Raw genomic sequence first — 14,127 nt, 5'->3', positions numbered from 1 at the left:
GTTTACTGTAATTCTCCAGTTCCTGTCTGGTGCCCCAAAATGATGTCTTATAGCAACCCATACACCCTTCCTCTCTTTCTTCACTCAGTCGAACTCACTCACAGCAAAAGTCATGGCATGGGGGTGGGTCATCTCTATACTTTCTGATGAAGTCTCATTTACTCTGAGTAGGCTTCCTTGTAAACCACTCTCTCAGCATGTTGCTCCAACCAGGTTTGGCTTTTCTATTTATGTTCCATAGCATTTTGTTATACGACACATTGCAAAGAGGCCGTTTAATCTTCATGATAATATGTGGTCAGAAATCTGTCATATAAATGTAGGAAGTTCTCCACATTACCTGAGCTTTGACCTTTGCCGAGCTTTGAGACCACGTATAATTCCTTTACCATTTTTCTGCCCAGAGACCAACCCACTGACATTTCAGCAATCTGTCTAAAGGCAGTGCTGAATCCTGCCCCCCCACCCATCTTCTGAAAACATTTCTGGCTTCCATTAGTACTGAATGGAGGTTTCCCATTTTTGACTAAGAACCAACAATGGCTCACCTTACCATTTGATCTTAGAGGAGTTGCTGTAGCTTCTTATCTGACTTTTAGGCAATAGTGTAGGACCCTCATGAACCAGTCTTCACTCCCAAGCACCATGTACCCTAACATTAGATAATCATGGGGAGGAGGTGTACACTATTAGTGACTCAGTACCAGGGTGATCATTTAATAGATACATACAGGCAGTATATCTTAGTTCAGAGAATTGATTTTTTAAAAAAAAGATATTTTCATAGTCTAAAGCTTTATAAATTTAAAGGGAAAAAAAATAGAGAATGTTTACCATCCCCATTTTTAATGGAAAAAATGGACTTTTTAATCTAAAAAAATTTATTTCTCTGTCATTAAGTTAAAAAGGCAAAAAAAAATTTTAAAAATTAAAGAATCTAAGAGAAAGGAAAAAGAGAGGAAAGAGCAACACTCAAGAAGAGAGATATCACTGAGGCCTTGAATTAGTTTAAATTAGTCTAACTTAGGTTGTCACAAGGCCTCTTGTTAATGTGATTACAGTACTTTGCACTACAGTGAAAATTTCAATAACAAAATGATCCGTATTCTTAGAATAAAGACTATGCAGCAGAGAAATGAGCAGGAAAACCTTTTAGAATCTATTCATGTCATTGTGTTTGATATGTGTATTTGAAATGTTCTAATCACATAGTGATGAAATAAAGGCCATTGTGTTCATTTCAAGTAAAAATAAGGCACTACCAAGCCTTCTCCCTTAGACTCCTACCTTTAGAGCTGTAATTTGAAAATATGTTTGTATTCATCCCTTTCATTCTCACTGCAATCTTGTTACTAGTTTCCCACCTCAATCCTGGACTATTATCATAGCTTTCAATTTGATTTTCCTGTCTAGATCCTCTCCTATCCTACATTATATCCCAAATGACTAATAATATATGAAGTGATATCAGATTAATTCCCTTTCTCAAGACTTTTTAGCAATTGGCCCACATCCTATATAATTGAACATTCCTAGCCAAGAAATTGCAGTCTGTATATATTTACCTGTTCCTAAAGAAACCTTATCATTTAACCAATTGTATTAGTTCATTTTCATGCTGCTGATAAAGACATACATGAGACCAGACAATTTACAAAGGAAAGAGATTTAATGTATAACTCACAGTTCCATGTGGCTTGGGAAGCCTCACAATCATGGCAGAAGGCAAAGAGGAGCAAGTCACATCTTATGTGGATGGCGGCAGGCAAAAAGAGAGCTTGTGCAGAGAAACTCCTGTTTTTAAAACCGTGAGATCTTGTGAGACATATTCATTATCAGGAGAACAGCACTGGAAAGACCCACCCCCATGATGTAATCATCTCCCACCAGGCCCTTCCCACAACAAATGGGAATTATAGGAGCTACAAGATTAGATTTGGGCAGGGACACAGAGCCAAACCATATCACCAATCTTACCCTTCCTTGAACCTATGTTATGCAGTCTTATCTTGTTTGCTTTGCCTAAAATGTTCACTAACCTGCCCCTTTCAGAATGCCAGGCATTATTTGTCAAATTTCTAATAAAGAACCACCTTACCCATGCTTTGTCAAACTGTAACAGCAAGGAGTAATTTCCCTTCCTTCCAGTAATATTCAATTACTTAATTCATTCTGTTTGTGTGTGTATATATATGTTTATATATGTATATATGTATGTGTATATATATATGTATGTGTGTGTGTGTGTGTATATATATATATATATATATATATATGAAACTGCTAAACTGCTAGTTTAATGAATTTCCTACTATCAGCAGTACACGCCATAGTTATACTGGGAGAGGGATAGTTGTTTGATTTTATCCTTGTATTTAAAAAAAAAAAAACTACAAATTCCTTGAGTTTGAATCACTTTTAAATTCTAGCTACCTGGTATTCTAATCATTTTCGTTGTATGAAGCTGCAAGGATTTATCTTTGTTGAGGGTAGGAGCATTTCCTCACATGATATGTGAGAATATCACATTAAACATTTGAGCCAGTAATCTTTTAGATCAATGAGGCTACTTTTTTTGAGACAGAGTCTTGCTCTTTCACCAGGCTGGAGTGCAGTGGCATGATCTCAGCTCACTGCAACCTTCATCTCCTGTATTCAACTGATTCCCCTGCCTCAAGCTGCAGAGTAGCTGGGACTACAGGCATGCACCACCGTGTCCAGCTAATTTTTTGTATTTTAGTAGAGACAGGGTTTCACTATGGCCAGGATACTCTCAATCTCCTGACCTCATGATCCTCCCGCCTCGGCCTCCCAAAGTACTGAGATTACAGGCATGAGCCACTGTGCCCAGCCAATGAGCCTACTTTTAAGCAAATTTTCCATCAGTGTTAACTGATCATCATTTCCTACCTTAAATATGACAGTTATGGGTATTATAATAAAACATCATTTAGTGTTAAGTATATTTTTACCTAGAAGAATTTACAAATTTTTTCTAAAGAATAAAGTTAACTTTTTAAATGGTCTACAATAAACTGGAAGCATGGGATCTCACCAGTTCACTTTGAGATTAGTATTTTAGGTGTCAGATGCTGATATGTACCATCTTTTTCCTGAGATTGGCAAACTCTCAGAAAGTTGAACAAATATTTACTTAAATATCTAATTTATAGTAATGGAAAATTTAACAAATCAATTTAACCTTTGATGGAACTAGTAGAAACTTATCCTAATTTGCTAACATTTTATCAAGCTAATTTGTACACCATTCCTTTATCCCTCTAGACAACCCCACCCCATATAAATAGAACTGCCCCCTTGAAACTATTATAAACCCAAATCATGGACTAATCATAGGAGTGACATGAGTAATCCATTTGGAATCATGCAGCTAATTAATCCTTCACAGCTTTGTCACTTCAAAATTCTGACTCATTAGTACTCTTCTTCCCCATTTTTGCGTTATTCTTATGACCTCTTCCTCACCCTCACTTTCCCACTGTTGTTATAATATATTCTTATGGGTGATAGTCTCTTCCCTTACTGTTGTCTCAGAAGCTTCTGTTCAGTCCACAAGCACTTACTGGGCATACTTTGCTCTTACCTATTTTAACCTTACTACTAGCATGGCCCATTATACCTAGCAAAACCCATCTCCTGGCTTTCTCTGAAAATTAGCATTTTTCATACATCCCTACACTTTCCTCAAAACCTTAATGACATTACTTTTTCCCTGATTCTCACATACATTATCTACAGCTAGTGCTTGACTTATGACCATGATAGGTTCCGACAGACCGGTCGTAACATGATTTGGTTGTAAGTTGAGTAGGCTATATGTACAGTACTGTGAAATGATGTTATAAAAATCTTTGTTATATTTTATCATAATTTTCTTTCATTATTATATATCATAATTTTCTTTGTTCGTTTTATGCCATTTGTATCATCTCTACACCATTTTGTTTCCTATTTTTACATTCGTCAGGTTTAAGTAAAACACTGCATTACCAGTACAACTGGTTTAATATTTGCAAAACATACAAAATTACAAAATACAGATGCATACAAAAATATAAAATACAGGTGTAAAAAATACCATAGGAAACATTTGCCCAATTGCAAAACATATCAAAATATATAAACATGTACAAAACATTTTATTGGCCGCTGGTGCTTGGCTGCGAATCGTTCATGTCGTCATCTGAGGCAGCAGTTGGGGTTACCGGAGTTGGTTTTTTCATAAACATGGTGAGCTTTGTCTGAATTGTATGTTTTTTTGGTCATAAATTTAACGATACGGATGAAACACTTCGTGCACCATCCGTTCAATCCTTGCAAATCGTTCGATGTTTGGGTCCATTGCTTCCAAATGTATGAGAAGTTTATTCAGTAAAGATAAAGCGTTTGATAATCCCTTAGTGGTGAACTTTCTTTCTGGCTCTTCCTCTTCTTTCTCTGCTTCTCTTCTTTCTTCTTCTGCCACTCTTTCTTCTTCTAGTTCGATTAGCTCTTCATTTGTAGGTTCATCAACATTGAAAATCTGTTCTGCTAGATATCCCTCATCTGTAATTAATTCATCCAGACTATCAACAAACTTACATGCTCCTTCCTCATCCGCACTCGCTGCTTCTCCAGTCACTCGAACACTATGCATTTGGAATCTTTTCTTGAATCTCTGGAACCAGCCAGTGCTTGCTACAAATTCTTGATTGTAATCTTCTCCAGCACACTCCTTCAGAGTCTGAAATAGACTTCTTGCCTTCATCTGCACAGTAAAAAGACTTAATGGTGTCCCTTTTTGAATTTGATCTTCCATCCAAATATATAGCAATTTCTCCATTTCGTGGATGGGCCCGCTTCGTTGCTTTGTTATAACTGTTGATCACATGGGTGCAGAACCTTTCACAACTTCACGACTTCTTTATGTTTCAAAATCGTCGACACAGTGGAGTGTGATAACTTCGTATCACGTGCGATCACATTCACTTTCTTTCCTCCTTCATACTGCTTAATTACCTTCATTTTTGTGTCGAGATCGATGGCCTTTCTTTCCTTCTTGGCAGGCTGAGGCGTAGGCAAAGACAATTTCCTCTTGGTAGACATCTTGGGAGGGGTTTGATGAAAAATATCCAAGACACAAAACACAAATTGCTGTACCGAGTCTGGAATAACAGTTGAAATGGTGCACGTGGAGATGGTAGTGCTGCCGGAAGCTGGTCCGCACTGTCGTTCACCCAGCTGGGCAACGTTTGCGCTGCCAGACGCGGAGCAGTTGTGGCTAGCAATTGTGGTCATAAAGTCAAATGGTCGTAAGTTGCATAGGTCATAAGTCGATCAATACCTGTACTTCCAACCTATTTTTTCAGCCTCACTCATACCACTCCCATATATATATGAAATGTGTATATATATATATATGGGAGCCCCATTTTGTATATATATTCTTGCCATTTCCCAAATAGGGACACATCCTGTACTTTCTTGCCTCCTGGATCTATTAAGTTGATTTTTCCTATATTTCCCTTTTACCCCCTGAACCTTTCTGTCTTTTAATGCATGGATTTTGAATTCAGAGAGCCTATAAACTAAGAAAATAAATGCAGATTTTGTAGGCATTCTTACATACGTTTTTTCCAAGTAGAGAGTTCACAGTTTTCATTACATCCTCAAAAGGGTTGAATACTACTCAAAAGTTAAAGACTACTACTTTATTTTCTTCCACCTTCCTGAACTATACTTGTATTTTTGTTACAAATAGTCTTGTTTGGTGCATTAGTCTGTTCTCATGCTGCTGATAAAGGCATATCTGAGACTGGGTAATTTATAAAGAAAAACAGCCTTAATGGATTCATAGTTCCACATGTCTGGGGAGGCCTCACAATCATGGCAGAAGGCAAAAGGCACATCTTACATGGCAGCCAGCAAGAGAGAATGAAAGCCAGACAAAAGGGGAAACCCTTTATAAAGCCAGTAGATCTCGTGAGACTTACTCACTACCATTAGAACAGTATAGGAGAAACCACCCCCATGATTTAATTATCCTCCACTGTGGGTCCCTCCCACAACATGTTAGAATTATGGGAGCTACAATTCAAGATGAGATTTGGGTGGGGACACAGACAAACCATATCATTTGGGTAATTATGCATGTATTCATGTATATGACTGTATCCCTGTCTCTCTTACTGGAGCATAGTATCTGTTGGATTATGAAGAATTTTTGTAATCATGATCTTTTGCACATGACCTTATATATGACAGGCACACAGTTGCTATGTACTTTAAAAAAAAAAAAAAACCCATCCTTTAAAAACTGTAATCAGGGCTATGATCCTTTCAAGAGATTAGAATTCCCGTCAATGTATTTTTTAAATGATTATAATAAATACATGTTAACTTTTTGTATGCTTCTTGGTAGTTCTTATCAGTGAGGTGGCAATTAAATGTCCTGGTTATCCCACTGGACTAATTAATAAGCCTCAAAAAATTAATGAGTATTTGGAAGCCGATGGGTTTCCGAGTAGGCTCCAACATGCATGCTGAGGCTGGTGTCTTCCTTGTAGAAGAACTTAGTCTTTATTTCTTAGTTGTCCTGTCATTCCACGTTTCTTCCTTTGTGTTCCCTGGTCTCCACAAATTCAGCACAGGCCTAAGTCATTTAGGCAGAAGATTCCTAAAGCCCAAAGAAATAGCCCTTTTGTTACCTGTATTACAAAGTAACAACACAAAGAAGAACTAAAATTCTGAAGGTCCAAGGCATTCTAGAATGTCAGTATATCTATTCCTGGGGAATTCAGTTTCACCCACATATTTCCTTTCTCCTTTCCAAAGCTCTTAAAAAAACTGGCCAGAAACGAGAAGACCATTTCCTAAAAGCCCGGCCTTCTAGGGAATCATCTGGAAATCTAGGACCACCATAGAGTAACAGCTTCAGTAACAGCAGCTGACTTTTTTTTTTTTTTCCCAGAGAAGTGCTGGTTTACCCAACTGAAAGTGATTATTAACAAACCCAGAGCATGGACTTCTCCTTTAATGTTCCTCAGTAATTATGTATCTGCTAATTTACTTTTCATTTAAAATTATAATATCAAAAGTTATGGATATTTTATTTTTATTTAGTAGACTGAAATCTTACCTCAAATTCTTTGCACTCAAACTCTAAAGAAAATGTAGGTATTATGGCAAATGAGGGTTTTGAGCAAATTCTTCCTGTAAGTGAATTATAGTCACATGAATCCTTTTACTTGTTTTCTGCTCTGTTTTCTCTTTGAAAACAAAGCACTTATTGATCATCTTTTAAGAGATATTATACCGAAGTCCATTATAGTTTCACAGCTTAACATTTTGGTAAAATGTTTGTTTATTCATTACATTTACATTACTCTTTCTGTAATGTATCTCTTTTCATTGGTGCAATATCACTGTTTTCAAGTATAATGATAAACTGCATCCATTCTGGCAGAGAGAATGTTTTAGAAGCCAGTTTACTTTATTTTGTTATCCAAAAAATGTTAACAGTAGGATAAATTGTATTATATCTTCCTATGAATTAATTTAATATCTATTTTAAGATTTTTTTTTATGATTTCTTAACCTAACATACTCTTCTCAGTATTACGTTTTATTAACTCCAGGGAAGATTTAGCAATGTGGGAAAATAATGTAAAATAAAATTAAAGCTATTCCCAAGTCATTTAGAAAAAAATTAGATTTAATGTTGATATAGTTGATACTGAATGTTCTGTGTATAAAGTGTTTTATAAAGAAATTGAAAACTTGGTAGAAAGTTAAGACTTTGCTATGGATATTACAGTATTATTTTTCTTTGGGAGGGGGCAGTATGTTAAAATTTCAAGGCATTATCAGTTTCCATAACCAAAGTATAAGAAAATTAACTATGTTTTAAAGCTTTAAATATTTTTATAACAGCTTATACTGAATTGTTGATGTAATCAGCCTGTTAAAATAATTAAATCAGTTTTCTCTCTTAAATTGCATGGTGTGATTTTTTTTCTTTTGAGATTAGCTAATATTGATGATACAGCTCAGTACCCAAATACAAGGTGTTCAGTACCTGTTTTTAATGGAGCTTGCAGTACTACCAGGAGCTGAAAGATAGATAACTTTATCTATCCTCTTATATATGAGGTTATTTAGAATGTATCACATTTATCAATAACACCTGGTACTTAATTAGTAATTGCTCATGGTATACTGAGATTTCACGGAATAAAGCTGTTTCTGTGTCTGTCCCTTCTCTTTGTTGGCTCTGAATTATTTTCTCTCTTACATTCCATTTCTGCTATCATTTCTAATATTTCTGCCTCACCACCACATCCTAAAATATAATGTAGGGACCATCATTACCTCTTCATGTTTGTTCCTACTAATGACCCCCCTATTTCCAAATTTTAATACAGGATTAATGGAGAGATATATAGATTTAGTAACTTTTGGACATTAATGAAAGAATCTTTGTTCATTTGCATTAAAATGTTAATGCATATTAAACTCAGAATCTGCAGTATGATTTTCCTTTCATGACAGAATAGCACTAATATTTAATACTCTTTAGGTGGGAGACTATTTAGAAAGAGAATGGTTACTATCCCACACCCTTAACTATGAAAGTCAAGAATGTTTCTTCATAAGGAGAAGAATCCACTGGGGTTCCTGCTCCTCAGGTCTCCATTCTGATTATAATTATGGAATGTTCAAAAAATGTTTACTTTGTGAATGGGCTTATTGTTAGTGTGCATATTTTTATTCTCTGGAGGGTGGGGAAGAATGGGGGGAAACACATTAAGTGATAGCTGTTCATTAGCAACCATTGAAGAAGAAACTGAACTTTAAAGAATCTGTCAGAAATTCTCTGGTCAGCCTTTTATTACTATCTTGTCTTGAGCCCTTTTTTTAATGACATCTATTATCAGATTGAAATGGCGATTGAGACGCTGCAAAAGTCTGACGGTCTGTCCACTCACAGAAGCTCTCTTCTCAACAGCCATGTAAGTTGCCTCTTCTTCGTGTACACTAATCTCTTGCTTGTTCTGCATGTGTTGCTTGCCTCTAAATGCTTGTTTTATTTATTATTTATTTTGCTTCTTAACCTTCCTTTCTCAGCCCCTTATGATCTCTGTGTCATTTAATGGGTAATTTGTACAGTGAAATATCCAAAAAATAGTCTTCAGTATATTGCTTTATTAGGTTTCTGTACTCTTTGGGTACAGATATAATATTTTCAAGTTAGTAACAAGTTGCTGTGTATTTGTAAAAAGTAATCAATAGTAATTTTCAATATTTATAATGTTTTAGTTTGGTATTTATTTACTGTGAAGCAAATACTTGTAATCTGCATCTCTGTCCAACAGTCGTGTCTACTTGCCTGACCAGTAATATTCTTTAAGTAGAAAAAAGATTATTAATGTCAAATCCAATGATAAACTGTTTGAAAATTATTTGTTTGCCAGTAAGACTGTGTAAGGTGGTCAGTAAACAGCCCCATAGTTGAACTCGGGTCCTAAGACCTAAAGAGAAGTGAGAAGTGAACCAAAAGAAAAAGTGAGACTGTCGACCAGCCATAAATTGCTTGTAATTGAGCTTAAACAGAATTACCATTACTATTTCCTGAAGCTGTTCCCTGTTGTCAGATGCAGATATCACTGTGACACTGGTAAGTGTAAGAAGGGTGATGATAGCTTTGTGAAATTATAAACATTTTTACCTAAACTATTCACATTTGGGAAACCAATGAAAATGCTAATTAAAAATTTGTTTTGTTAAGATGATTTCTGAATATATGGAAAAAAGTAAATAGACCCATGATTTAAATTCTTTTTAGATAGACCGTCTGCTACCTTAACATTAGTGACATTTTAGTAAGAATTAGACTTTTCTCCCACAACTGACAATTTGTTCTTAAATTTAAGGATAAAGTATTATGACTTCTTTTTCATATTTTATAACCGAAAAGCTCAAAATTAGATCATCCAAATGAAAGTTTTTTAATAAACCTAAAACTTTTACTTGTAAAAAATGTTTTCACTGTGCTTTTAATAATGTTTTCATTTTTATATCCCAAAATAGTGCTAAATACCTCCTCATGTTCTTACACGTGTGTTTTTAGGTGGGGTATTTTGTCTTGTGTCTTTTTCAAAGGAAAGTATCATGGAAAACAAAACCACGTTACCCAACTTGGAGAATGCCCGTAATTTTGGTGAAAAATTATGTATAAACTTAAAGATAATAGCATATATTCTGGCCCTTTCTTTTGAAACAATTTAAGAAATACACATTTTTTTGTTTCTGAAAATTGGTATTTAGTATGTCACTCTTTTATGTTTCAGACGTATATTCCTGCTATGTTGGCATGAGTCTGTGGTTGTGTCAAAGGCTGATTTCCTGTATACTACTAGGCTGTGTGTGTGGGAAGGGTGATGATCAGCTGGTATTTATGCTTTGGAAATAGCAAGTAAAATTGTTTTCCCTTTTAGTCAGAAACGTGCATGGACATAGGAAAAAAAAAATGAAGTTTCTAGTTACCCTTTTCAACTTTCAGACTTCCACGTTGTGCTTTGATACTCAACTCAGAGTTCATTTTTACTTGACATGTATACTTTAATAAAATATATTATGTTTAATTTTAAATTTAACTTCAGTTATTCATCTTAATATTTTTGTGAACAATAATGGAGGTATAAGAACACATTTTTTATATATTTAAAAAATGTATTTGTTGATTCATTTGAAGCTTTTCAATTATGTTGGAGTTCTTTAAAAATTAGTTTTCTCTATAGAATTTATCAAGGAAGGCAATTAGCAAGTATTTATTGCAAAATACAGTTGCAAGAGAGAGGATTTTTGTGTGTTTTATTCACCAAGGCATCCCTAGCGGCTAGAACAGGGCCTGGTACATAGTAGATACTCACTAAATATTTGCTGAATGTATAAAAAGAAAAAATAGAAGGGAACAGGCCTTATGTCACCTTCATTATTTTGGAATTCTATGATGCCTTTGTCAATCGTGTACATTTATTTGGAGACTGATATATTCATTGTATTATTTCCTTCGTTTTCAAGTTTGCTTCAAGTAGGTGTATATTTGAACATTGTTGGTAAAGGGTGGTCTTTTTCTGGTATACCATCTGAGTAAAGAATATGTGGTCACTCTTATCATTTCTCTACAGGCAGCTTTCAGTTTAAGAGTAAATAACTGTTTTTCTGTCTAAACAATCTAATCTTTTAAAACATCCTGGGCAAGAGTGACATTGTTTGTCTCTTTCTATTTTAGAATGGTACGTTAGATTTGCTTTACAGAATTCCGTTAGTCTAATAATTTTTTATTTAAATATTTTTGTTTCTAATTTTTTTCATATATGAAGATGCTATAAGTTTCTGATGGATAGTCTGCCTAAATCAAGTTAGAATATCTAATTCTTTGTATTGCAGACTTAAGTTTATTTTATGCATTTTCTCAGTGTTAATGAATATAAATTAGTATTTTTTGGTTGTAATGTGTTCACTGTTTACAAACTACTTCTTTTAGATTGTAAATTTGAATTTGGAAATGTTGTTAATTGTCCCCAATAATCACATAAAATTTAAGGTTGTACATTTCTTTAAAATTTCATTTAAAGTTTACGAAAAGCTCTAGCCATCTATTTTAGGTACTTTTCACAATATAGCAAATAATTATTTCATGTTCTTTGCTGGTTGTAACTACCAAAATATATTCAGCTCAAAGCAAAGCCTTGTTTTTTACTCACTTTTCTTTGACTTTGCTGTATTATAAATATAAGTTATTACAGAAATAAAGCCTGTTAAAATGCATATCATTAGTAAACTGAACTTAAAATGAATCCTGATGGATAATAATCCATCTGGGAAAAAAATGCCAAATGTTACATTTAGATGTTAATTGGGCAGTGCAGTATTTATTTATTTTTATTTGTCAATCAGGATTTCCCTTTGGGAAAAATAGAAACCATTCATCATTAATCTATCTTGATTAACACAGATTAAATGCAAAGGTTGAAAGATGCAATTATCTTGGTTTCTACCCATAAATGAGTGTATAAGTTCATTATTAGAAAAAATCAAGTTTTAAAGATATAGGTTAAAAGTTCTTATGGTATTTTATAGGCTTTGAAATCATAAAAGTTAACAAACGTTTTACAAGACATTTTATGAAAAAGCAAAAGAAATAATAATTTATTTCTAAATTATTGGATGTTAAGATTGGGGAATACTAATGTTCAAATATATTGTATTAAAGACAAAACCCAAGGAAACAATATATAACAGGCATTAACTTCCTTTGGGTAGCTTATGGAACCTGTGCCTTTAGGTTGCACTTAAACTTATATGGAATCTTAACTGCCAAGTTACTCTTGCAATCAGAGTAATGCTTTCTAATACTATGTTTTAGACTCAAATGTCTGATTTATAATTTCATCACTGTGTCAAAATGTAAAAGTTAAATACTGGCATATAGGATGGAGATTATAATCCCCAGCCACATCTCAAACTCTTATCTAGTGGGTCCTTTTACATTAATTTCTATTAATACAGTGAATTTCTAGGAGATACAGCCTGAGATGGGGCAGTTGTTGGCAGTCTTCCTAGCTGGGACCTGCAGGGCTACAGCAAAGCCATATCTCCATCCTTTCAGGGCTTTTACCTCCGCTTGCCTTCCTTCTGCTCTCTCAATGAGCTCTCCAGGCTTCTGGCAAGGAATACTCTTCCTCCTTCTGCATATAAGGGGTAGGAAACGAAGCGTAGCTTTGCTGCTGTCAAAGTAATAGTCACCAAAATACCTGTTCTTGTACCATTTTTCAAACTAACCAGTGATTTATATAAATATACATGTATATGCATATATATAATAAACTGATTTTTAAAAACTAGTTTAGAAATGAAGAATTTAAACAGATTCTCTGCAGTTTAGAAATGTAAACTATATATGAAGAACAGTTTATAAAACTGCAGTTTTTTTGACTTGCCTAGCCATTTCAGAGGCCCGCATAGCCAATCCAGTAAAAACTTCACTTCCTGTAAATTATTCAATTGGGATATAAGTAATATCATTTAGGCTTCTAAGTAGTTTGTGCCAGCATTTCCTATAATTATCTCACTATTTGTATGAAAAGTTTTCTTTGTTAGGAGTGGTCTGATTAACCTATATATGTATATATATGTGTGTGTGTGTGTGTACCATTTGAGTCCAATGGTGTATTTGTACATATATATGTATAAATATATATATATATATATGTACAAATACACCATTGGACTCAAAATATTTTATGTTAAACTTTAATATTTATACTAGCTTTTCTTTTATAAAAGGTAATTTACCACAGTATTCTTCAAATATTCTATTAATAGATTTTCTTTTTCAAAGTTTATAGTAAAACTTTTAGTCTACAAGTTAATTTCTATGATCATGAAAAATAAGCTCTCATTTTTATATATTTATCTTCATTTTTAAGTAATTAAATGTTACAAGAAGACTAGTACACAAGTAGGGCAGTTTTAAAAATGTTTTATTTGTATCTGGTTAATTAAAATTATTTTCATTTGCTTTTATCAGATTAAAATTACATTAGCTCTGTTTTTATTATTTGAATACTTTTGGTTGTAAAGTTCATATTATAAAATTGACTAATTCCATTTCTGAAAAAAAATGCCCTTTAAGATTTTTCTACATAGTATGTCTTCTGTTCATTAGCAAAGGAAGCAATATTGATTTCTTGACTCAGAAGAAATCATAATATTATACCTTTGACAATATGCATAATTTTATGAGGATACGTAGATATACATACAAACATATCTTTGGCATTTTTAACTTACACATATTGTGTGTTCCATGTTTGTGGATGTGGAACCTTCATTAGTTTAGTTGAAAAATACTACTGTTTTTCAAAAAATATTTACATTTTTTATGTTTGCCTTTCCATAATTTTTTTCCTTGGTGTTTTCTTTATAGTCCTTAAAACCAAAAACCTATATGCCTTCCTTTAATAGATTAAGACTGCCAATAGAAGGTGGTCAACCCTTGCTCTGTCTAGTATGGGTACACAAAACAAGAACCAGCACTGTTGTACAATACGACTCACAAGG

General features: G+C 33.9%; 1 protein-coding gene across 9 annotated transcripts in view; it reads left to right on the top strand.

The window, feature by feature from the left end:
* The window catches only part of RFX3 (regulatory factor X3), a 294,672-nt gene that overhangs the window by 200,512 nt on the left and 80,033 nt on the right, over positions 1–14,127 (top strand). For all 9 annotated transcript variants that reach the window (XM_074394749.1, XM_074394751.1, XM_074394752.1 and 6 more), the window contains one exon: positions 8,937–9,011. In XM_074394749.1, coding sequence (XP_074250850.1) covers positions 8,937–9,011 — 75 coding nt within the window. The remainder of the gene's footprint in view (positions 1–8,936; positions 9,012–14,127) is intronic.

The sequence above is a fragment of the Saimiri boliviensis genome, chromosome 2 (assembly GCF_048565385.1).
Source record: "Saimiri boliviensis isolate mSaiBol1 chromosome 2, mSaiBol1.pri, whole genome shotgun sequence".
Taxonomy (NCBI): Eukaryota; Metazoa; Chordata; class Mammalia; order Primates; family Cebidae; genus Saimiri; species Saimiri boliviensis.
This window is presented reverse-complemented; position numbering and strand designations above follow the sequence as displayed.